Source organism: Myodes glareolus, chromosome 6, assembly GCF_982192425.1.
Source record: "Myodes glareolus chromosome 6, mMyoGla1.1, whole genome shotgun sequence".
Classification (NCBI taxonomy): Eukaryota; Metazoa; Chordata; class Mammalia; order Rodentia; family Cricetidae; genus Myodes; species Myodes glareolus.
Window position 1 is genome coordinate 112,459,413 of NC_142031.1, and position 24,949 is coordinate 112,484,361.

The 24,949-nt window shown below is 43.8% G+C and overlaps 1 protein-coding gene across 1 annotated transcript; it reads left to right on the top strand.

Moving 5' to 3' along the window:
* Nucleotides 1-1,374: 1,374 nt before the first annotated feature.
* Nucleotides 1,375-23,094, top strand: LOC148121949 (uncharacterized). Its single transcript, XM_087907498.1, has 5 exons — nucleotides 1,375-1,485; nucleotides 11,571-11,613; nucleotides 12,178-12,232; nucleotides 13,013-13,108; nucleotides 14,050-23,094. Exons 1-5 carry the CDS (start codon nucleotides 1,375-1,377, stop codon nucleotides 18,968-18,970), a joined length of 5,226 nt encoding a protein of 1,741 aa, XP_087763624.1. The 3' UTR covers nucleotides 18,971-23,094.
* The last annotated feature ends 1,855 nt before the right edge of the window (nucleotides 23,095-24,949 follow it).

The following is a 24,949-nucleotide window of genomic DNA, read 5'->3' on the forward strand; positions in this document are numbered from 1 at the left end:
TCAAAAATGTTAAGTAAAAATATTAGATAAAATAGTAAATATTATTTTATTTAATAATTAACAACTATTTATGTAGTTGAATTAAGTTCCTACTCTCTTAATGCCTCACTATGGGATAAAATCCCCCCCCATGAACCCTTAAGGGACACGCTGACATCATAATCTGAATGACAGGGCCTAAAAGCTCCTTGTTAGGGCTGGAGGTGGCCCAGAGGTGGGGAATGAAGACTGCTCTCGCAGAGACTCAAGTTCAGTACCCAGCACCCATGTTGTGTGGTTCTCACACACCTGTCCCTGCAGACACCCTCTCGGCCCCTCTCCACAGCACCCACACTCATACGTGCGTACGCATACACACATGACTTAAAATAGAAAAGTAAATCTTTAAGGGTTCCTGTTGAACTGCACACAAATGTTTTAAGAACCTGAAGGGATATTTCACTGCTAATTACTTCCCAGAGCTCCAGGCTGGTGTACCCTGGTGTACATACATACACGCTATGTGGCTAGCACCTGCCCGCTGTTCAGGGTACAAGCCAGAGTTCTTTATAATTAAAATCCTTGTAGAAGTTGAACCGTGCTTCATAAAGCACGCACACCATATTTATTTATTATTTTTTTTAGTGGGATTCCCAAGAATATGAATTGCGCTGCCCCTATAGACGGAAGACCCTGTGGGGAAAAGACCTAGTCTGTCTTCTAAAACGGTGCCTACTAGGCAGTAGTCCATTAGTGTTCCTAGATGGAAAAAAGCATTTTTCTTTATCAATGTTCACATCAATATTGTTTGCACTGCATTGACTCTAGGGAAGATGGAGTGATGGGTGGCGTACTGACCGAACTGGGCAATGAGACCGTCGGTCCTCTCTTAAGGCCACTGCTCAGTGTGATGTGTGTCAGGGCAACAGCAACTAGGAAATATGGAGACTTGTAAACCTAGAAAACCAAGCACCTCTAGGTCCCTGAGGGATTCCACTTGATCTATCCCAGCTCTCTTAGATTCCACCTGGTTCTGTGTTCTAACCTGCAGTTGCAAGTTGTGGCCATAGACCCAGTCCAAACTTGACAGTGACCAGTGACCGGCTCCAAAGAAAATGTGAGTCAGAACAAGTCATTTGGGAAGACCTTTGAAAGTCTGCCTCATCACGCCCCCCTTAATGACAAGTCTGTCTAGCTGAACCCTAGGAGATTCACAGATTCTTTCCTGGGCTTTAGATACCAGAGCTCTCAGAGCCACAGGCAGACACAGGGAAGGGCAGCAGCTGGTACCTGAGTGCGCCCCCAGACTGGCTTTCCCTGTCAGTGTCTATTGTGATGTCATGGACTCTCAGTATAAAGGCAGGAACTGTAGCTGAGAGGTCATAGGCTTGAGGAATGGCGCTAATGTGGGGCCTCGCTGCTCCACTGCCAGTGTATCTCAGTCTAATGTTACTTGGTGTTTTAGTCTGTGGCGCATACCAGGTTCAGGTGGCAGCCAAGACACAGGTACGTGAAAACCACTCTTTCTCGGGTCACTTCTCTTCATGCTGACGGCTATAGGTTTGTCTAAATGCCTGTCCTCTGGACCATAGGAGGACCTGGATGGAGGGCAGAGGGGAGTTGAGACAGAACTGATAGATGCTTCCTTTTTTTTTTTTTTTTTTTTTTTTTTTTGGTTTTTCTAGACAGGTTTCTCTGTGTAGCCCTGGCTCTCCTGATTCCTGTAGACCAGGTTGGCCTTGAACTCACAGAGATTCTTTTGCCTCTGCCTCCCAAGTGCTGGGACTAAAGGCATGAGCCACCACTACCCACCTTGTCTTTCTCTTAATTCACTTCAAGAAGCCTTAGGATGGGTTTGGTGGTGCATACCTTTAATCCCAACTTGGGAGGGAGAGGCAGGAGGATCTCTGATTTCAAGACCAGCTTGGTCTACACAGTGAGTTCCAGGACAGCCAGGACTAAGCAGAAAGAGTCTGTCTCAAAAATAAAGAAGAAGAAGAAGAAGAAGAAGAAGAAGAAGAAGAAGAAGAAGAAGAAGAGGAGGAGGAGGAGGAGGAGGAGGAGGAGGAGGAGGAGGAGGAGGAGGAGGAGGAGGAGGAGGAGGAGGTGGAGGAGGAGGAGGAGGAGGGGGTGGAGGGAGGAGGGGGTGGGATGGAGGAGTAGGGGGTGAGATGGAAGAGGAGGGGGTGGGAGGGAGGAGGAGGGGGAGGAGGAGGGGGGAAAAGGAGGAGAGGGAGGGGGAAAAAGAGGAGGAGGGAGAGGGGGAAGAGAAAGAAGAAGAAGAAGAAAAAGAAGAAGAGGAGGAGGAGGAGAAGAGGAGGAGGAGGGGGTGGGGTGGGGCGGAGGAGAAGGGGAGGATGAGCGGGAAAAGAGGAGGAGATGGAGGGTAAAAGGAGGAGGGGGAGGGGGAAGAGAACGAAGAAGAAGAAGAGGAGGAGGAGGAGAAGGAGGAGAAGGGAAGGGGGAGGAGGAGGGGGGAAAGAGGAGGAGATGGAGGGGGAAAGGAGGAGGGGAGGGGGAAGAGAAGAAGGAGGAAAAGGAGGAGGAAGGGGCAAGGAGGAGATGGGGGAGGGGGAGGAGGAGGGGAGGAGGGGGAAAAAGGAGGAGGGGAGGGAGAAGAGAAAGAAGGAGGAAGAGGAAGAGGAAGAAGAAGAAGACAAAAAGGAGGAGAAGGAGAAGAAAAAGAAGAAGAAGACAAAAGGAGGAGAAGGAGAAGAAGAAGAAGAAAGAAGTAGCTTCAGTAGCTTTAGGATCTATTATCAAATAGACACTGAGGAAGAATTACTATATACAGAGGAAGTGCTGTCTAGGACTTCCAGCTGAAATGGAACATTCATATGACTTAACTCTGGGGAAGTTATGGAAAAGAATGTGGTAAGTAAGAGTGGTGTGGATATTGTCCATTGCATGGATGGGAGGCAGACGGTAGAGAGAGCTTGTCTTACAGAGAAAGATTTATAACCATATGACAAAACAAAGAAGGTCTCAGGAAGTGAATGGCAAGTGTTGCTTGGTTGGGGAGTTTCTATTTCCAGTGGGAGAGGGGTTGTCTGAGTACATGGTTCACGTGTTTGAAACATCAGTAGATCACGTCTCTTCTGAGTCTTCGGTCCTTTGAGCAGACCATGAGTGGCTGGCTCTCCCACAGTCCTGCCATCTTGCCCAGACTTGGCACGCCCACCTCTTTATTGAGTCGTTCCAGTGAGTGTGTGGCATCTCACTGTGGTTTCACGTGCACCCCGCACCCTGCCCCCCAATAAATGACATTGAGCAACGTCTCAGGTTTATTAGTTGTTTGGAAATTCTTCTTTGTAAACTGCCTATTCAAGTCATTTGTGCGCTTTTGTTTGTGTGAATTTGTGTGTGAGTGTGTGTGGACGTGAGTGTGTGAGTGTGTGTGAGCGTGTGAGTATTGGGTGTCTGTGTGTATGTTAGTGAGGATCAAATTCAGGTCTGTGCTCCTTCCAGGCAAAGCAATGATTTTACATTTCTGGTGCATTTTTTCCTTTTTTTTTTGTTTTGTTTTGTTTGTCTGTTTTAGTATTTTTTTTTCTTTTGGTTTTTCAAGACACAGTTTGTCTGTGTAATCCTGGATGTCCTGGAGATATTTCTGTAGATCAGGCTGGCCTCGAACTCACAGAAATCTGCCTGCCTCTCTCTCAAGTGCTGGGATTAAAGGTGCATGTCAACACTGCCTGGCAAACAGTATATTTCTATTTATTTATTTATTTAGTAAAAACTTTTATTTCTCATTTTACATAACAATCCCAGTTCTCACCCGCTTCCCTCCTCCCTTTCCCTCCACCTTCCCACATCCACTCCTCAGAGAGGAGTCCACAAAGTCTAGCACACTGCTTTGAGTCAGGACCAAGGCCCTCCCCACTATATCTAGGCTGAGCAAGGTATCCCTCCAAAGAGAAAGGGGTTCCAAAAAGCCAGTATAAGCAGTAGGAATAAATCCTGGTCTCACTGCCAGTGGCCCCACAGTCTGCCCCAGTCATACAACTGTTACCCACATTCAGAGGGCCTAGTTAGGTCCTATGCTGGTTCCCTCACTGTCAGGTCAGAGTTTGTGGGTTCCCATTAGCTCAGGCAAGCTGTTTCAGTGGGTAAACCCATCATGGTCTTGATCTCTCTGCTCATATTCTCACTCCTCCTACCCTTCAACTGGACTTTGGGAGCTCAGCCCAGTGCTCCGCTGTGGGTCTCTGCTTCTGCTTCCATCAATTGCTGGATGAAGGTACTGAGGTGATATTTAAGATAGTCATCAATCTGACTACAGGACAAGACCAGTTGAGGCCCCCTCTCCACTATTGCTTAGGGTCTTAGATGGGGTCATCCTTGTGGATTCCTGGGAATTTCTCTAGAGCCAGGTTTCTTGCCAGAATGCTTCTTTATTCTAATCTACAAAGTCTCTCTTTTCTTTAATAATGTTATTTAAGTATTGGATAAAAGGGACATTTCTCTAGATTTTACAGTCAACATTTTGTTGATCAAATACCCATGCTGTGTAGCCGTGCACATAAGGACGATGTTAATTGGATTTAGTGGGTTATAAAAAAAAAAGGCAAACATGAGGCTGGGAGTTGAATATATTGTGGGGTATGTGGGGGAAGTTGGAGTGGGGAGGGGTGGGTATCATTATAGTTTATTGTATGCATGTATAAAATATTTTTTTGGTTTTTTTGAGACAGGGTTTCTCTGTGACTTTGGAGCCTGTCCTGGAACTAGCTCTTGTAGAGCAGGCTGGCCTTGAATTCACAATAATCTGCCTGCCTCTGCCTCCCAAGTGCTGGGATTAAAGGCGTGCACCACCACCACCGCCTGCCATAAAATATTTTTGAACTAGGAAAAATTGTTTTTTTAAAAAAACCCTCCATGTTGTGATTTGATAAATTTTGCTGCCTCTTGTACTTTCTGTGAGTTGGGATTTTTCCAAAACTCATGTAGAAATATATGCATTTTCCAGGGGAAGAGGGTTGCAAAGTGTGACCTTCAGGAGGGATTCACACCCTTCTTTGCAGACTGGGTAAGGTCTCCCAGGTGGGGCTCCTTACTCTCCAAGGACTGGGTTAGCTGACCTTCAGGAGGAATTCCTGCCGTACTTTGCAGACTGAGTAAGGTCTCCCAGGCATGACCCCTTACTCTCTGAGGACTGGGTTAGCCACCACAGGAGTCGGAACCCTTTTGTTTTCCGCATGCAGCCCCAGCTCCTCCACTTCTGCTGTGAGTTGAAGCTGTACAAAGACGTCAGGCAAAGCTAAGGACATGGTAGCACTAGGCTCTTAGACTTCTGGAACCATGAAACCAACTAAACCCTTTCCTTCAAAGATGAGCTGATGACAAATATTCTATTTTTTGCAACTCAACATAAACTAGAACCAGGAGGAATCTGTTTTCTGTTGAGAAGAGAGGACATACTTAATAGGTCATGATAATCATCAGGAGGCACATATTGTCTGCTCTGGTATGGCATTTTATCTATCTATCTATCTATCTATCTATCTATCTATCTATCTATCTATCTATCTATCATCTATCTATCTATCTATCATCTATCTATCTATCTATCTATCTATCTATCTATCTATCTATCTATCTATCATCTTCCATCACCTATATCTATCTTTTTATGTATTTTTGGTGCTAGGAATCAAATTCGGGGTCTGGTGAGCTAGGCAAGCAGTCTACCACTGAAGTACATCCTCAGGCCTGGTATACTGGTTTAATACTGTAAATAATGTTCCCTCCCTTCCTCCCTCCCTCCCTCCTTCCCTCCCTCCCACCCTCCTTTCTTTCCTTCTTTCTTTCTTTCTTTCTCTCTCTCTCTCTCTCTCTCTCTCTCTCTCTCTCTCTCCCTCCCTCCCTCCCTCTCTCTCTCTCTCTCTCTCTTTCTTTCTTTCTTTCTTTCTTTCTTTCTTTCTTTCTTTCTTCTTCTTTCAGGGGAGGGGGTTAAGACAGCGTTTCTCAGTGTAGCCCAGGCTGCCCTGGAACTCACTTTGTCACTCTGTAGACCAGGCTGGCCTGTTCACAGAGATCCACCTTCTCCTGTTTCCTGAGAGCTTGCATTAAAGATATGTGCCACCGCTGCCCCTTGTAAATACCATTGTATAAATGATGCTGAAGCCCCCAAATACAACATCTTTCCAGAAGGATCTGCTTAGAGGAGCCTGCTAAGTTTACCACTTTGAATCTATTCTCCTGTAGGAATATTCTCTAAATCATGTTATGTGTAAATAACAACAGTTTTATTACTTATTTTCCAGTTCTTATTTATGACTTTGTTCTCCTTGCCTTCATTTATGAATATGACTTCAGTACAATATTCAGGATCAGTGTGTTGTGGGCATCTGTCTTTTATTAAGTCAAGGAACATTTTCAATAATTCACCAGTTATGTATAATGTTTTCTGTAGTTTTTCAAATATTATTTAGCAAATCAAGGAAATTTTAGCAAGAATTGGTGTTAATTTTTTAAAAAATGTTCTAAAATTTTCAATTTAATCTCTTTGTCCTGGGTGCTAAGTAGTAAGTATATTTCCTGCCTCTATTTAGATGGTCATATTTTTTCTTGTTTGTTCAATCAATGTACCGAATTGCATGAGAATGTAAGATAATAAATCAACTGTGAATTCCTAGGAAATGTATAATTCATTTGTAATGTTGGCTCCAATACTTTAATTAGATTTATTAGATTCAGTTTTCTAATATTTTGTTTGGTACTTATGCAACTTTGCATAAATATATTGAGTGGTCAGGTCTTAGATTTTAGAATGGTGATTGTTCCAGCTTCCTCAATTAAAACAGAAGCAAGTCCACATTTCCATCTCAATAATGGAACAGACACCCTCAACGCTCATGGAGTTACAGGGGTTTTGGGAGTTCGTACTAAGAATCTGGAACAAAGACCAGATTGTTCTTTATCACACATATGTGCGTGTGTGCGTGCGCATGCGCGCACGCACACACACACACACCCACACACACATACACACACACTCCCCAAAGGAATAGTGACTAAAATGAAGAAATTGGCTCTCAGCTGTGCCGCAGTGACGCACGTCTTTAATCCCAGCACTCGGGAGGCAGAGGCAGGTGGATCTCTGTGAGTCTGAGGCCAGCCTGGTATCTGTTCTTAAAGCCTTCAGCTGATTGGGTGATGCCCACTTGCAGTATGGAAAGCAATCTGCTCCAAAGTGTATTCTAAATGTTAATCATATGTAAAATTACTGTCAAAGAAGTGTTCTAGACTAATAATACATGACCAAACAACTGGGCTCCATAGCCTAGCCAAGTCGACATAAGAATTAACCATTACACTCCTTTCTTTTGCTTCGATTTATTATTATCATTCGGGCGGTGGTGGTGCACACCTTTAATCCCAGCACTCGGGAGGCAGAGACAGGTGGAACTCTGTGAGTCTGAGGCCAGCCTGGTCTACAGTGAGTTCCAGGACAGGTCCAAAGCTACACAGAGAAACACTGTCTCAAAAAGCGATAAAAAAGATTTATCATTATCATTTTTGAAAGTGTGTGTGTGTGTGTGTGTGTACAAAATTGTGTTTATATAATTGTGAGTCTGAACATGAGCACAGGTACCAGCAGAAGCCAGAGGTGCTGGATCCCCCTGGAGCTGGAGCTACAGGCAATTGTGAGCATTTGCTATGTGTGCTAGGAATCAAACCTGGGTCCTCTGCAAGAGCTGCGCTGTGACTGCTGAACCGTCTTCCCAAGCCCAGTTCTTCCTTTTCTATTTGTAAAGAGTTTCATGACTTAAGTAGCTCTTACATTTAGGCTTTTACTACATCTCAACTTCGTTTTTAAATAGGATATGAGGTAAAGGCCCACCTTCATTCCTTTCCATGTGGTTATCCAGTTGTCCCAGCATCATTTGTTGAAGATTATTTTGTTTTCATTGAATGGTCATGGAGCCTGTATTGAGAACCAGCTGATTTTTAATATTAGATTCTTAAACCACAACTATTTTTGAGTACTGTAGTTTTGTACACAGTTTTTCATTTCTTTGTTTTGTTTTGTTTCTCAAGACAGGGTTTCCCTGTGTAGCCCTGCTGTCCTGAAGCTCATTCTGTAGACCAGGCTGGTCTTGAACTCAGAGATGTGCCTGCCTCTGCCTCCCAAGTGTTGAGATTAAAGGTTAATGCCACCACTGCCCAGCTCTGTACAAAGTTTTAAAATCAGAAAATATGGTCCTTCCTACTGTTTTTTTTTTCAAGATTGTTTTGGCTCCTAAGGGACCTTTGTAATTTCACAGGGATTTTTAGGACAGAGTTATCATTTATACAAAAAAGGAGTTTGGATAGGAATTATGTAGTATCCTTACAGAATCTATAGATTGTGTTGGTAATGTCATTTCAGCATCAAACCTTCCAATCATGAACAAAGAATGTCTTAATTACTATTTACTTTCTACAACAATGTTTTGTAGATTTCTATCTCATGACGAAGCTACCTCCCAAAGACCCCACCTACTAACACTATTACCTTGTGGGTTAGTGTTTCTACATATTAAGTTGTGGGATAGCATTGGACCCAGTGTATGTTGGGGAAAGCTCCCTGGTATTTCTAATTTTTTAAATGTCTTAAGAAAACACAAGTAGATGCTTGTTTTTATTTTTCTGCACCATTGAGATGACCATGACAGTTTCCCACTTATGTTGTTAGTATGGTGTAATGTATTGATCATTGTGTTATGTTTAAATAGCTATGCATTATTTAAAAAATCATTTTCACTGTGTATCTCTATTGTGTATGGTGCTGTTCAATAAGAATAATTTCACAGAGTAAGTGTGGAACATTGAGTATAATCCTCCTTTCCTCCCCACTCGTCTTCACTGCCTCCCCATTGGTTTCATTTACTCTTGCAGGTAATTTCATTTCTGCTTTAACGGCATGTTTACGCCTGTGATTTTATGTGTCTATATAAAATCTAGGAACTACAAATGAGAAAGATCATATGGTGTTGGTCCTTCTGGCTTAGCTGACTTCAGACGAGCCCCAATTGTATCCCTTTCCCTGAACACTATGTAACTTCTTCATGACAGAAAAAAATCCATTGTGTATACAGACATATTTAACACCCATTCCTCTGCAGCTGCACACATATGGCTCCATAACTTAGTTATTATGAATGATGCTGCGGTAAACACTGATGTGTAAGCGTCTCTGTCACATTAAACATTCATACATTGTTTGAATAAATTCCAAATATTTATATTCATCATCATTCTGTAAGCTCTTGCCTACCCAGTTAGGTGTACTATGTTTATGTTCGATAGCAATTTCTCTGCCCTATCTTACATTTTTAAGTAGTTTTGCGAAGTGTAAGTCTAGATGGGTAGTTGTTTTCTTTTAGCACATTGAATAATTTATTCTGCTGTTTTCTGATGCTCGATATTTCTGAAAACACACCAGCTCTTCACCCCACTATTCACGTGGCTATGACAGTTCTTTAATTCAGGGGCAAGTATAGGGATTCTTTCTCTTCCGCTTCCAGCAGTTTTGAATGTACTTAATTCAGCTGTTATTCAGCGTCTGCCGTCGCAGCACTTACACATCAGTGCTTCTCAGTTCTCACAAGTTCCTAGTCATTAAGTCCAAGGACAGAATGCTTCAAAGCAGATTTCCCACCCTACCCCATCCTTCCTCAGAGAGGGTAAGGCACATTGCTTTGGGGAAGGTCCATGGTCCTCCCTACTATAACTGGGTTGAGCAAGGTATCCATCCAAAGAGAGTAGGTTCCCAAAAAGCCATTACATGCAGTAGGGATAAATCCTGGTGCCTCTGCCAGTGGCCCCACAGTCTGCCCCAGCCATACAACTGTCATCCACATTCAGAGGGACTAGTTTGATCCTATGCTTGTTCCTTCCCAGTCCGACTGGAGTTGGTGAGCTCCCATTAGCTCAGGTAGACTGTTTCAGTGGGTGTATCCATCATGGTCTTGACCTCTTTGCTCATATTCTCATTCCTCCCACTCTTCACTGGACCTTGGGAGCTCAGTCCAGTGCTTCGATGTGGGTCTCTGCCTCTGTTTCCATCAGTTGCTGGATGAAGGTTCTATGGTGATATTTAAGACATTCATCAGTCTGATTACAGGGTAAATTAAGATTGGTGCTCCCTCTCCTCTACTGCTTAGGGTCTTAGCTGGGGTCATCCTTGTAAATTCCTATATCTAGAGCCATGTTTCTTGCTAACCCCACAATGGCTCCCTCAATCAAGCTATCTCTTTCCTTGCTCACATCTTAGTCCTTCCTCCACCTCAACTATCCCATTCCCTCAAGTTCTTCTCACCCCTCCCCTTCTCCCCTAACTTTCCCCTTCTACCCTTCCTTCTCCCCCACCCTGTGCTCCCAATTTTGTCAGGTGATCTTGTCTATTTTGACTTTCCAGGTGGATCTGTATATGTTTTTCTTAGAGTTCACTTTTATTACTAGGATCATGAATTATAGGCTCAGTGTCCTTTCTTTATAGCTAGTATTTGCTTATGAGTGAGTCCATACCATATTCATCTTTTTGGGACTGGGTTACCTCATAAAGATGCTCAATCATACTTCAAGGGCATTTGTTCAACTATGTTCATAGCAGCATTATTTGTAATAGCCAGAATCTGGAAGCAACCTAGATGGCCCACATCTGAAGAATGGATAAAGAAAATGTGGCATATTTACACATTAGAGTACTATTCAGCAGTAAAAAATAATGACATCTTGAATTTTGCATACAAATTGATGGAATTATAAAACACTATCCTGAGTGAGGTACCCCATGTTTTAAAAATTACATTTGTAAGCACTCAGTAGGCCGAAGTTAGACCCTTGCGAGTTCCAGGACAGCCAGGTTGCTCAGAGAAACCCTGTCTCGAAAAACAAAAACAAAACAAAATGAAAATTATATTTGTGTGTGTGTGTGTGTGTGTGTGTGTGTGTGTGTGCATGTGTGCATGTGTGCATAGGGCATGGGGCCAGGGGAGTGTGGAAGTAGAGGACAACCTGAAAGAGTCAGTTCTTTACATATACCATACCGGTCATAGGGATTGAACATAGGTTGCCAAGGCTTGGCCACAGGTATCTTTAGCCACTGAGTCATTTTGCTGGCTCCCATATGGCATCTTACCTATTTAGTTAGCTATTTTCCTTATGAATGCAAGTCTCTAGAATACAGGACTCATATTTATCTCTAGAGTCTCAGTACTACACACAATAATCTAGGACTAATTTGTATGTGTGTACATCCATGTACAAATGCCCATGGCATGCATGTGGAGGTGAAGATGACTTGTGAAAATTGCTTTTCTTCTTTTACGTTGTGGGCTCCAGAGATGGAACTCAGATCATTAGGCTTGGTGTCAAACACCTGTGCCTACAGGGCCATCTTGCTGGTCTCTTAGTATATTTAATAAATTATTCACACATAATTAAGATGAGAAGGTAACTAATAATATGGTTACAGATGACAACCGTGTTGATACCTGATATAAAATGTGTCAGTATCCCATAGATAAGGTAAGATGTTTTGTCCATAAACCCCCAATCTAGAGCATAAACCTGACTTTGTTTCTTTTTGTGTGTTTCTCTAGATTGCCAAGCAATATGATCCAAAACAAATCCAGAAACTCACAGGTCAGAATGATTCTCTCCCTTGCTGATCAGCTCAAGGCTGGTGACTGATCTGTGGGCCATGTTTTCGGACTCTAGTCTTTAACAGCGGGTGGAAGAAAGTTGAAAAAGAGGGTGTCCTGAAGAGTACCCCCATCTTTCTGACATCTTCACTTCCAAAGTCATGCAAACAGCTCCATAATTTCTCCATTGTTTGCTTTCCTCATGCTTCTCTGTCCCATATATTTTCATGGGAAGCCCAAAATATGGGAAAGGAGAATGGGCAAAGATTAACTACCAAGAGTTTGGTGAGGGCGATCCATCACCTTTATTCCGCTACCACGGATGTGGATGTGGGGTAGACATCTTTAGAGGAAAAGATGTATCGGGATCTCCATGTCCCCCACTGCTGCGTTCTGGGGTCACTTCTAGTACACGATGAAGACAGTATAGTTTGCTTACAAAACAAAGTTTGATGGTTGGGCTGTACCACTCATCAGCTTCATGATGTGACTTCATCTTTGCTCCCCTAATTGTTAGATGATGTCAGTAGTCACTGTGCTCACGGTCTCTTTACTCCTGTTACAGTTTCACAGAGGGAAAAAGCGAGAATGATAAATATCATTGAAGCTCATCTAACATGGTAAGCAGAGTGTGTCTTCAGACTGTCCTATGACAAATACTATGATGGCTGGTTTCATGTCAACATGGTACAAACTGGCATCATTTTGGAAAAGATTGACCTGTCTAGATTGCCCTGTGGACAAGCCTGTGCTGCGATTTTTTTAATTTTTAATTTAATTTAATTTTATTTTGGTTTTTCGAGACAGGGTTTCTCTGTGTAGCCCTGACTGTCCTAAACTCACTCTGTAGACCAGACTGGCCTTGAACTCAGAGATCTACCCACCTCTGCCTCCAAAGTGCTGGGATTACAGGTGTGTGCCACCATGCCCAGCTACATTTTCTTAATTGATGATTGATATGGGAAGGTCCAGCTCACTGTGAGTGATGCCACCCATGGACTGGTAGTGGTCCAAGAAGGCAGGGTGAGCAAGCCATGAAAGCAAGGCAGTAAGCAGGGTTCCTCCATGGCCTTTGCATTAGCTGCTGCCTCCTGGATCCATCTTGCCCTGAGATCCTACCATGACTTCCCTCAGCAATGGAGTGTAACCTGAGAACTGTAAGCTGAAGCAAACCCTGTCCCCCTAAGTTTCTGGTCACCGTGTTTCAGCACAACAGTGGAAATCCTAGCTGCGACACCACCTTAACCGTAAATGTTATATGTAAAATCCTGGGACTTTTACTTTGTTTACTGTGATAGCAATTGCCTCCTTCCTAAATTAACTTCCTATTCTTATTGGCTGGCTTATTGGTACTTTATTAATATCACTTCAATTCCACTGACATCTCCTTTTGTGCTCAGTATTTCAGGACTTCCTATGGGTTGGACCCAGGACTATGTATTCTGGTCAATAGACAGGAGTCTTCAACGGATTTTCCAACAGCTGGAAAATGCAAGGTCAGGAAACAGAGTTTCTCAGTAGGGGAGAGAGAGGGAGTAAAAGGAGGGAGGTAAAAGAAAAGTGAGTTTGAGCAATGGAGAACAATATTTTGAGCTTTATTTATTCCATGTCTTATATGGGTATTTTACTTGCATGTGTGTTTGTGCACCACATGCATGCCTGATGCCCACAGAGGCCAGAAGAGGGCATTGGATCCCCTGGCACTGGAGTTACAAATGTTTGTAGACTACCATGTGGGTGTTGGTAAGCAAACTTGGGTCCTCTAGAAGAGCAGACGCTACTCTTAACTGCTGAGACATCTCTCTAGGCCCCACAGTGTATGTACATATGTGTGTGTGTGTGTGTGTATTTTTTGTGCATGTGTGCACATGTGTACCACATCACGTACATGGTGGTCAGCAGACAAGCCACAGGAGTCAGTGCTTTCCTCCTAATATGCAGTTCTTAGGGATCGAACACAGGTCTTCTGGCTTAATGGCAAGCACAGGTTGTGTGTGTGCGTGTGTGTGTGTGTCTGCGTGTCTGCAAAACTTGGGTGTCATTTCTGCGGAGCCATCCACCTGGATTTTTGAGATAAAAAAGAGTTATTTTTGAGAGTCCTCTCACTCGGACTCACTAATTAGCCTTGGCTGTCCAGTGAGCCCCAGGGGACCCACCTTTCTCTGCTTCCCCAGCACTGGGGCACTATGTTCCTTTATTTTCATGTGGGTCCTGGGGATGGAACTCAGCTTCTCTCTTTGAATAGCATGTACTTTACTGACTAACTCACACATTTTGCTCTTGGTGGAGGGATTCTTTACACAAACAACTGATGTTTGTAAACGCAACCAAAGTGTTAGACCAAAAGTGTTTTGGAATTGAAACAACCACTCTCTCTCTTTTTACTGATTTTGTGCCTACTGATTCCAAAGAAAATGAAAACATTTCTTTTTGTCAGGTCAACATTTATGGAAATGAGTTTGCAAGAGTCCCAAGATTTATCTCCCTCCTCCGTCTCTGACATTGTGGGCCGGGAGGCTATCCCACCTTCTTGCTACTGTAAGATGGGAAACAGTTCTTCTGACTCCAGTATGTCCTCTGTATCATCCAACGACAGCTCGAACCTGTCTTATCTTCCAATCTTTCCTGAAGGAACAACGTGGAAATTCCGGAGCCATAGTTTACCTGCTTTCTCCCGAAAGGAACTGTCCACGTCCACTCCCAGAAGCCAGGGCTCATCCCTGCCTACTTTTCAGCTCTCTCCTTTAGTCAGAGGAGAACTGGAAAAACACATATCTCAGAAGGTTTCTACTTTGCGGGCACAAGTGGTGCCTCTGCCCGTGAAGAAATCCTGGGAAATACTCAATAATTTGATGGATGTACAAGGAGTCCCTGAACAAGGGCTCCCCAAAACTCAGTTACCTAAACTCATCCCTCAGAGTGCTGAGCAAAATACCAACCGATCTCCAGATGTTCCATCGTTTCATGTCCGTGTGAACATTGGGGTGAATTCTGAATTAAGCAGGACAGAAGTGGCACAGCCGCTTACTTCAAACAAGCAGTTACAGGCTGAGAATGACCGCCAGGTTCTTAGATACAACCCTTTAGTTATATCAATGGGCACTCCATCTCCCATTAACATAGTTCAGGAAGAAAACACTGTACTGAAAAAGGATCCAAAGCATGTGTTAGAGCTGAATATAGATCAGAGGGTCCTAGGTCTTCAAAGGATTCAGCTACAAAGGGCACAAGTAACTGAAGTGGAACTGACAGCCCAGGTACCATGCTCAGCCATGGACAGTGTAAAGGTCACTCCAGAGGCATTGCTTCAGGTTATGGACTTGATGGGAATGATCCCAGAATCACACGCACAGGTGAGAGACGACATGGGGTTTCCCCTGCAGCCATCAAATAAAGTAGAAACAGCGAGTATAAATCCTGGGCCATCAGATCAAGTAATTGAACCAAAAATAGGAAAAAGTCTTCCGCATCCAGCTACAGAATCAAAGAGTATGGCCTCAAGACTGAGTCAAGTCACAGATAATATGAAGGTAACTCCTGTGACCTTGCTTCACATCATGGATTCCATGGGGATGGTGAATGAATTACACCCACATGTCTTAGAACCAGCAGGAATAGCCCCAAAGCCAGAATGCCAAGTTATGGAATCGGCGAAGGTGGATAGATTGCATGGCCACCAAGCCATGAGACCAGGAGATAGGAGTCTAGGGCTACAGCAATCAGTTCTGGGAACTGTGGAAGTGATTTCCCAGCCTCAACATAAAGTCATGGGAACACCGAACATGACCTTGGGGTCACAGAATCAAGCCACAAAACACATTGGGATTACTCCTGGTCCAACGCATGAAAATATATTGGAAATTAGCTCGAGTGAACTTCCTAAAGCCATTGATTATACAAAAGCAACTCCAGTGGCACAGCAAACTATGGATTCCATGCAGATACTTCCACCAGGACAGCCACATGTTACAGAACCTAGGGCTTTGATCCAAACTCAAAATCTGACCCCACTGCCAGCGCAGCCAGATGTTCTGACTTCTACCGTTCCAATTCAAGATTTGAAGACTGTGGGACTGGCCCATGACACACATGTTCAAGATGTAAAGGCCATGGGTTTGAAACTTGAACCCAAGAAGCAAGAAGAGGGTCCTGTGACTTTTGTACCAGGGGTACGGTTTCAAGATGAGTTTATGGAGGTGTTGCAAGGGCCTCAACTACAAGGTATAAAACCCAAAGAACTGACTTCACAGTCACAAATGCAGGATAGGAAACATGTGATTATCTCATATTTGAAGCCACAAAGTCTAAAACCTGTGAATATAGCCAAAACACAAGGAATCCCAGGAGAAAAAATTGTGTATTTAATCTCAACACAACCGTGTCGAGGAATGGCACCCACAGATTTAACTCCCAAGCCTGGACAGGATGACCAGATAACTGTAAGATCACCCGAGCGGAAAGGTGGGATTTTAGACCAGCTGAGCAAACATTTTCAGTCAGAAGATGTGTTGTCCATGATGTCAGGTCAAGAAGCCAAACCTGCAGGTAAAAAACCCAAAGAGATCAAATCTAAAGTACAATTTAAAGATATACCATCATTTGAATTGACTCCTGAACCAGTTGTTCACAGTGTAAAACCTGAAGAGGTCCAAGATGAATCACAGGTGCCAAGTATGAAACCGTGCCAGGTGACTCCAGGGCCACAGGGGCACCAGGTGAAAGTCTCGGAGCCAACGTTAGAGCCACCATTTCAAGATGTGAAAACCATGGTGCTCACAGAGCCACAGATTGGAAGTACAAAATCCGTCCGATGGATACCAATATCTAAGTTTCAAAGTGAGAAATGGGTAGGGCCAGACTTTAGGTTGCAATCTCAAAGTGCCAGCCCTACAAAATTGAAGCCGTCTACACAATGGAGGGGTGTGAGGCCCCCTAAATTGACTGTCAGGTCTAAAATAATTCAAGAAGAAAAATCTGTAGGGTTTCATCTTGAGCCACAGTCACAGCAAGTAAAAACCTCTCCGTTAGCACTAGGGCTTCAGAAAACAAAAACTTTTGACTTAACATCAGAGCCACAACCTCAAGGAATCAAAACTGTGGATCAAAACAAAGATCCACCAGCTGGAAGTGTAAGATCCGTCCAGTGGATACCAGGACCTGAGTTCCACAGTGTAAAGTTTTTAGGATTAAATCATGGGTTACAATCTCAAGGTGTCAAACCCACAGGACGGAAACCATCCATACAGTTGGGAGGTGTGAAGCCATCAGAGACGACTGTAAGGCCAAAACTTCAAGGAGAAAAATCTGTGGGTTTTAACCTTGAATCACAAATACACCATATGAAGACACCTGAATTGTCCCCAGAACCAGAGTTACAGAAAGGAGAAAATGTCACATCCACTTCAGAACCACAGCCTCAAAACCAAGATCCACCAGTTGGAAGTGTTAGATCCATTCAGTGGATACCAGGACCTGAGTTCCATGGTGTGAAGTGTTTAGGGTTAAATCGTGGGTCACAATCTCAAGGCGTCAAATCTACAGAACAGAAACCATCCATACAGTTGGGAGGTGTGAAACCACCTGAAACGACTGTAGGGCCAGAACTTCCAGGGAATAAATCTGTGGATTTTAACACTGAGCCAAAAGTACAGCACATAAAAACCCCCGAGGCGTCCCCGGAACCAGAGTTACAAGAAGGGGAAAACTCAGAGCCACAGTCTGAGTGTGTGAAAAGTATGGCATTACACCACGGATCAGAGCCACAGGCTGAGGGTGTAAAAAGTGTGGCATTACACCGTGGATTACAGCTTGAAAATACGAAATCTGTTCAGTGGATCCCAGTGTCTGACTATAAAGCTAAGAAATCTATGCTGAATCTTAGGTTACAATCTGAAGATGTCACGGCAAAAGAGTTAAACCCTTTGACACAACTAAGAAACGTGAAGAGTTCTAGTGAGTTAACTACTACAGGGCCGGAGTTACAAAGTAAACAACCTTCAGGGTCAACCCCGGAACAACAGTCTCATGGGTTCAAAACTATTGATTTTAAATCGGAGCTCCAGTTTAGAAGTATGAAAGGATGTGACGTACACTTAAGGTCAAAGATTAACAATATAAAATTCCCATCCAAACCCAGGTTTCACTTAGAAGGCACAGGCTGTCCTGGATTGAACCCTGGAATGCAACCACAAGAAGTGAAACTCTTAGGGTCACCCCCAGGAACACAACCTCAATCTGAGATCAACTCTGGGCCCCAGTGGCAAAGTGCAGAATGTTCTGACTTGACACCTGAAACAGAGTCCCACAATATGAAATGTATCACGTCAAGTCAAGGTAAGCCATTTGCCAATCAAAGTGTCCAGCTAGACTGTAAACATAGGTCACAGTGGCAAGGTACAAAATTCAATTCAGTTCTGAGGACAAAGTCCCAAGAAATGGAGATGGAAGACTGTGAATCAGGCCCACAGTTACAAGATCTGAAATCTTCAAGGACAATCATGGGTATAAAGGTCCAAGATGTCAAAGCTATGGGCTTCACTCCTGGACCACAATTACAAGGTATGCCATCTGAAGTCCTTACAGAGAAGAGGGTTCATGGCGTGCGACTGGTAGAAAGCAAACCTACTTCAAAGTTACAAGGTAAGAAACCTGATTTCACCCCAAGGAAGATGTTTTTGGGCACAAAATCAATAGAGCTGGACTTAGTGCCCCCTTTACAAGATTTGAAATATCCTGAACAGATCTTGGGTATGAAACTTCAAGGTGTAAACTCTATGGAACATCACGTTGCAAGTATAAAATCTTCCGAGCTGGCAACACATATAAAATCCCAAGATGTAAAAGCAATGGACCTTAATTCAGGACCACAGCCACAAAATAAAAAGCCGTCTGAGTTGGTTCATGGGAAAAAGCTCCAAGGTATGGAATCTTTGACAGTGGAGTCAAAGTCTCCAAGTGGGGACTCTGTGGAGTTAAACTCGGGCCCTCAGTTACAAGATGAGAAATCTAAGTCAGTTCTGGGGATAAAGCATGAAGATGCAGGACCTACAGAGGTCAGTTCTCACCCATACTTGCAGGGTATGAAGACTTATGAAGTATTTTCAGAGGACATGCTTCAAGGAGAGAAACCCATGGGCTTTGAGGCCCAGTCACTGTGGGAGGATGTAAAATCTCCTAGGCGGACTTTCTGCAAGGCACTTGACAGGAAGATTTTGCAGCTGAAAACCCCTCAGTTCCAGGACGGGAAAGGATCCATGTTAACCCCAGAATTATATCTTCAAGGTATGGAACCTGAGGCAGTCAAGCCTGGATCAAAGTTAAAGCCGTGCAACCCGAGCCTACAAATGTCCAAGCAGTGAAGGATATGGGGATCAATCATGGTGCAGAATTGCAGGTTGTGGGATTCGCTGAGCAGGACTCGGACTCAACAATCTATTGTGTGGTACCTTCTGAACTCAGTGCCAGAAACCTGAAGCAAGACGGGAAGTTTCACAAATTAAATCAAAAGCAATAGCTTCAAAGTATAAAACCGGTAGTCTTCAGTCATGAGCCACATTTGCAACATATCAAGTCATCAGAAGTATGTACAAAGCTTCAAGACCTGAAGTCTACGGAATTCACTTCAGAGCAACAGTTGCAAGAGATAAAAGTTCCTGAGGTGTGCACAGAGTCCAAGCTGCCAGATGAGTCATCTCTGGAATTCAAACATGAGTCTCGATTGCAAGGTAGGACATTCTGTGACTCGAGTCCAGGGCCACAGATTCACTGTAAAAATATCATGACATCCAAGACGGGAACACAAAATGTACAATCGTCTAAGTTGCACCCTGATCTAGACCTTCAAGGCATAACATCTAAGGAATTCTGCCTTGGATCACATTTGGAAGATGTGAATTCTACATGTACTCCCAATGCAAATTCTCAGTATACAAATTCCAGTGGATATAAACCTGGGCCATATTTGCAAAACACAAATTTCTCTGCATGCATTCCAGAGCCAGACCCTCGATGTATAAATTCTGAGTGCAACCTTGGGCCACATTTTAATGGAATGAATTCTGTGTATATTTTGGGACCAAAATTGCAATGTGTGGATTCTACTGGGAACAATCATGAGCCAAATGTGCAAGATGTAAATTCTTCTGCATGTACTTCAGTGTCAAGTCCTCCATGTGTAAATTCTTCCGTATGCACCCCGGAGCCAAGTCCTCCATGTATGAATTCCACTGAGTGCAATCCTAAAGCACATTTGCAAGGTGTGAATTCTTCTGCATGCACTCCAGGGCAAAACCCTCAGTGTGAACATTCTAATAGTAATAATCTTGGAACACTTTTTCAAGGTATGCATTCTGGTACAACATTTCCAGCACCACAAATTATGTGTGTAAATCCTGTTTGGTGCAGTGTCCAAACACATTTGCAAAATGTGAATTTTTCTGCATGTACTCGAAGACAAGAATCACAGTCTGCAGATTCTATGGGATACAACCCTGGGCCACATTTAGAAGCTCCTAAACTTCCAGGTATGAAGTTTTCTGAGTTGACAGGAATTCAAAGAGAGATGCCTGTAACAGTTAACCCAGGACAGCACTTGCAAGATTTAAAGCTTGAATTAACTCCAGGGTCAAATATTGCAGGTATAGCACCTGTAGAATACAACCCTGGGCCACAGGAACAATGTGTGAATTTTTCTGAATTGAATTCAGGATTAAAATTACAACCCATAAATTTAGTGAAGCTTGGTTCAGGGCCACGGTTGCAAAACATGAAGTCCTTTGAATGGGCCCCTGGATCAGAATCTCAGTGTCCAAGATCTGTTCTATTGAACCCTGGACCCCCTTTTCAAGGTGTGAAGCCATCTAACTTAATGGTAGGGGCAAAGTTTCAAGATATCCCACTTTCGAAGAAGCAGTTTGGGTCATGGCAACAAACCGCACAACCCATGTTGACTCTGAAGCCTCAGCCAACTGGTGTGGACTCTGTGGAAGTTTTACCAACACCACTGCCTGAAGATAGAATGTTTCCAGAGTTGAACAAACAGCCATTGCTTTGTACGAACTCTGTAAATCTGACACCTGACTGTGGTCTGCAGGACTTGAGAAGTGAGGAATTTTCACCAGGACCTTGTTTTCAAACAGTTAGAGCTATGCATGTGAAGCCAGGGTCACAGTCTCAGAGTGGGAACTCTTCAGAGTTTGCTCCGTGCCACAGGTCTCAATATGCTCAGTCTTTCTTTGCTCCAGAGCCGTGTCTTCAAGATACAAAACCCACGCAGCTGAGGCTAGGATCCCAACAGCAAAGTATGAATTGCCAACAGATTGTTTTAGATGAGACGCCAATGGTAGTAACACCAGAGTCCACCAGGAAGTCCTTGGCAGGACCAGCCCTGACAAGTGTCAAATTTTCAAATTTAATTCCAGAATCGCAGCCGCAATGTATGAAAGCATCAGAGCCAAGGGGACAAAGTGTAAAACTTGTGAAATTATCATCAGTGTCCCTGCCACAAAGTGGAAACTCTGTGGGCTTATCACTAAGTCCATTCCTTCAAAATGTGACATTTGGGAACCAAATTCCCCAAACAAATGATCAAATCACAGAACCCTCTAAGGCGACATGTAGACCAGCACACCACCTGGTGGACTATGCGGAGATGAACACGAAGATAAGGTACCAAGTCCCCAAGCCAACGGATAAAGTCACAGAATCATCAGGGATGCCTCAGCCGCTAGGGCTTCAAGTACCAGAATTTGTTGATCTGACTCCAACACTAAGTGATCAAGATTCAAACTTCTCAGAACTGACTCCACAAAAAAACTACCAGAGCCTAGAAACTCTGGAGTTTCTTTCTCGTTCGTGGCCTCAATCGAAAGATTTCAAGCAGTTACAGACTCAACCAGCCACAGGATCTAAGAGAATGACCCCCGACCTCAAGAATCATGTCACAGAAATGACGGTGCTAACTTGTAAGGCAAGGCAACAAGGAAAAGAATTTCTTAGAGTGACTTCAATGCCAGTAAATATAGAGACTGAATGCGCAGAAAAATCTCCAAGGCCATATCCTCAAGGCTTAGCACCTGTGATGCTGAGCTCTGAGAAAAGATCCCCAAGGGAACAATCTGTAGTACCGCCACCAAGGCCATTCTACCATGTTCCAGATTCTGCTCCAGGGATAACACCAGGACCTCAGATTCCCGAATCTAAGCTATGGCTGCAAAGGGAAGAATTCTCAGAGTTGACCGCCCAGCCAACCAATCAAGTTGTGGGAAATACAGCCTCTGTTGAGCTGGCATTTGAGGAATGTCAGACAGAAGAGGTAGTAAGGAGTCTAACAAAGCCCCAGAATGCAAGCATTGGAAAAGCAAGTGTAACTCCAATAGAATCACTGGATCAAATGATAAACTTTCTAAGGATCAGCCCAAAGCCACTCGATCAAGTGACAGAATCTGCAAAGACACAGTTTCAAGTTCCTCAAGTTTCTGAATCTGTGACAGTGATTCCTGGACCACCACTTCAAGTTATAGAGTCAGTGATGATACCGGAACCGACCTCTCAAGGGTCAAAATATGTTGATTTGACTCCCAAACTGTGTGATGTGATAGTTTCAGAGTTTGCTCCAAGACTTTGGCTACAAAATGTGCAATTTAAGAAATTAATCGCAGAGCCAACACATCAGATTTTAGAAATGATAGAATTATCAGGCTTTCAAGTGATAAAAACTATATTGCGTCCCAAGCCACTGCTTCTGATTGTGAAATCTGAAGAACTGGCACCAGGACCAAGTCCCCAGGCTGTAGAACCAATAGGAGTTGCCACAAGATCAAGAATTAAAGTAAAGGATTCTTTGAATTTACTCTCAAGACCACATCTTCAAGACAAGATAAAACCTATAGAACAAACTCGAAGGGCAAATATTCAAGAGAATTTTACAGAATTAATCTTACAGCAAACATCTCCACTTGAGGAACCTCCAGTATTAACTCACAAGCAAAGGCTTCAGGCTGGAAAATCTGTAGGAATCAAAAGAGAATCTCCTAAAGTATTGGAAATGGATTTGAACCAAGGACGGGTGTGCCAGAAGAGAGATTCGGAAACGATAACATCAGAAAAGTTACAATCAGAGAATTACTTCTCTAGGTTCATAAGCAGCCCTCCAATCCCATTTATTTCAAGCTCTGTCAAAACAACCGAGTTAGGGCCCCTTCAGGGTTCTGGAATGCCAGAAGTGCCAAGAGCCTTGAATATGAAGAACTTTAATGCTGGCATTTTGCAGTCTCCAAAATCCTATACAGACACTATTATACTTGTTATTCCTTTGTGGCTAACCACGCCCACTCCCAGCTACTGCTTACCTCCCTCGTCACCATCTTAACTCTTTCTCTTCTGTCCCTCTCTCCTGGCGTGTGCACACGTGTTTTCTTCTCTTTGTTCTCTTTTCTATTTCTGCCTTTCTTTCTCTCCTTTAATTAATAAATGTTTACCTCTATGTCTAGCCTTACGTCTATTTACTATTATCCACCACACCTGCCCGCCTGACTCTCCCGGGCCGCATGGCAAGACCAGCTCAGCCGCTTGCCTGGGGAACCTGTACTGCTCTGGCAGCAGCCTCTGCCTGGCTCACAGGCCGCTCGAGGCACCCCAACATCATTAAGAACAATATTGGTGCCGCAGACTCGAGAGATTCCCCCAGCCAGGGTCCCAGCTTCAGGTTTCATCCGGAACTCTGAGCTCCAATTTCCGGGATTGAATCGGAACCGAGGGCTTTCTCCACACCAACCCACGTGTCCCGTCTGCCTGTCCATGACTCCTACAAATAACACCGGCTTCTAATCGTGAGTTTCCCCACTCCAGCCAGTTTAACTGAGCCTTTTAACCCGGGATTGACCGTTTTTCCTGCTGTTTTTAGGCTGGGGGGGGGGACTTCTTCGCCCCTTCACTGGCATTCATTACGGCTTGCATTCTCTGTTAAGCTCATGCCTGGGACAGCTGGCCTGGCCAGCTCCCAGCACTCCCACACCTGGGGACCCGGGGCCCCCAGTTCTCTTCCTCTTTATTTCATTCTTTTCTTCCTTCTTATCTTTCTCACGGTCGAATTGGCTGATCTGGTTCAGCCAATAGCATCCCACATGGGTACCTCGGACGCCTGGACACATGTCCCGATGTTCGCTTGCATCTCACCTAAATGGGTAGCCCTTCCTGCTGTAGGCTCGAGATGCCACAGTTTTTGCGGGTTTTTCACGGTCTTGACCTGGGGAAGCAAGTCGTTCCAGCCTAAATATGCCTTACTTAAAATCCTCCACACCTATCCGTCTTTAAATTGTCTGTTTGCGTGGGTTTTCACGATTCACATTCTAAATAACAACTGCCCACGGCAGGCAGCCCCCGGCTTTTAAAATTCCTGCCGGCCATGACATGGTGCAGTTTTTTCGGTTCCAGTCTTTTGCTCCCCTCTGCGGCTTATGGTTCGGCATGGCAGCTCAGCAACAGGGCAGATCAGGCCTTTAGGTCACTCTTTATTAAGCTTAAAATCCTTACAGCTCAAAAATTGTAACTTTTCCCCCGCAACACGTGGCCGCCGCCATGTTCATTGGGGTCAGGTGACTTTATCGCTAGATTCACTGAGAGCCAGGTCACATGACCAAGCTCTTCCATTCTTATGTATGTCCTGCCTTCCCCTCCCCCTCCTCAGTGTTCACTGAAATCCTCTCATTAACTCTGGTTACAGGTGTTTTGCATAGTGACGCGCTTCTGATAGGGCCCATCAGAGACATGCACTTTGCCTAATTCCTGTTCAATCTTTCTATGTATAATAATTATTCATTACATCTCATTTCAGACTACAAAATCATGTCTCATATTTTAAACAGGTATGTACTTTTAACTCTCTTATATTTAATATTAAGCTGTTCTCTACCATTGTCAGTTCTGCCACTAATCTTAATGTTACAGTTTTTTTTCTTTCTTTTTGTTTTTTTACGAGTATAAATCTTATAAATGTTAAAAGCCAGTAGTCAAACTCAAACCCAACCTTCCAGACAGATTCTATATTGCAGCTATACTTAATAAACAGCCTCAACTGCTCAGAGATCTGGGGAATGCGATATTTAAGTATTTAATTATTTAAAAAACTTTTCATAACAAAAAGAGACAGGTTGGCTCCTAGCAAGCACTCTGTTTCCTCCAAGAAGACAAAAGACAAACGGTCACAGAACAACGTCCATCTGCAGTTCACTTTGACTGCCAAACACTGACCATTGGGCAAAAACTGCCTTTCACCTAAACTAAAGACCTCCAGACGTGGACGAATCACTGGAATCAACAGCCTAGCTGACTAGGTAAGG

What these genes read in the sequence shown, in the direction of transcription:
- LOC148121949 (XM_087907498.1), top strand. Translation starts at nt 1,375, where the DNA reads ATGGCGCTAATGTGGGGCCTCGCTGCTCCACTGCCAGTGTATCTCAGT. An exon ending in ACAAATCCAGAAACTCACAG is followed by an intron (nt 11,614 to 12,177) that starts GTCAGAATGATT and finishes CTCCTGTTACAG; the next exon opens with TTTCACAGAGGGAAAAAGCG. An exon ending in ATTGAAGCTCATCTAACATG is followed by an intron (nt 12,233 to 13,012) that starts GTAAGCAGAGTG and finishes TTTTGTGCTCAG; the next exon opens with TATTTCAGGACTTCCTATGG.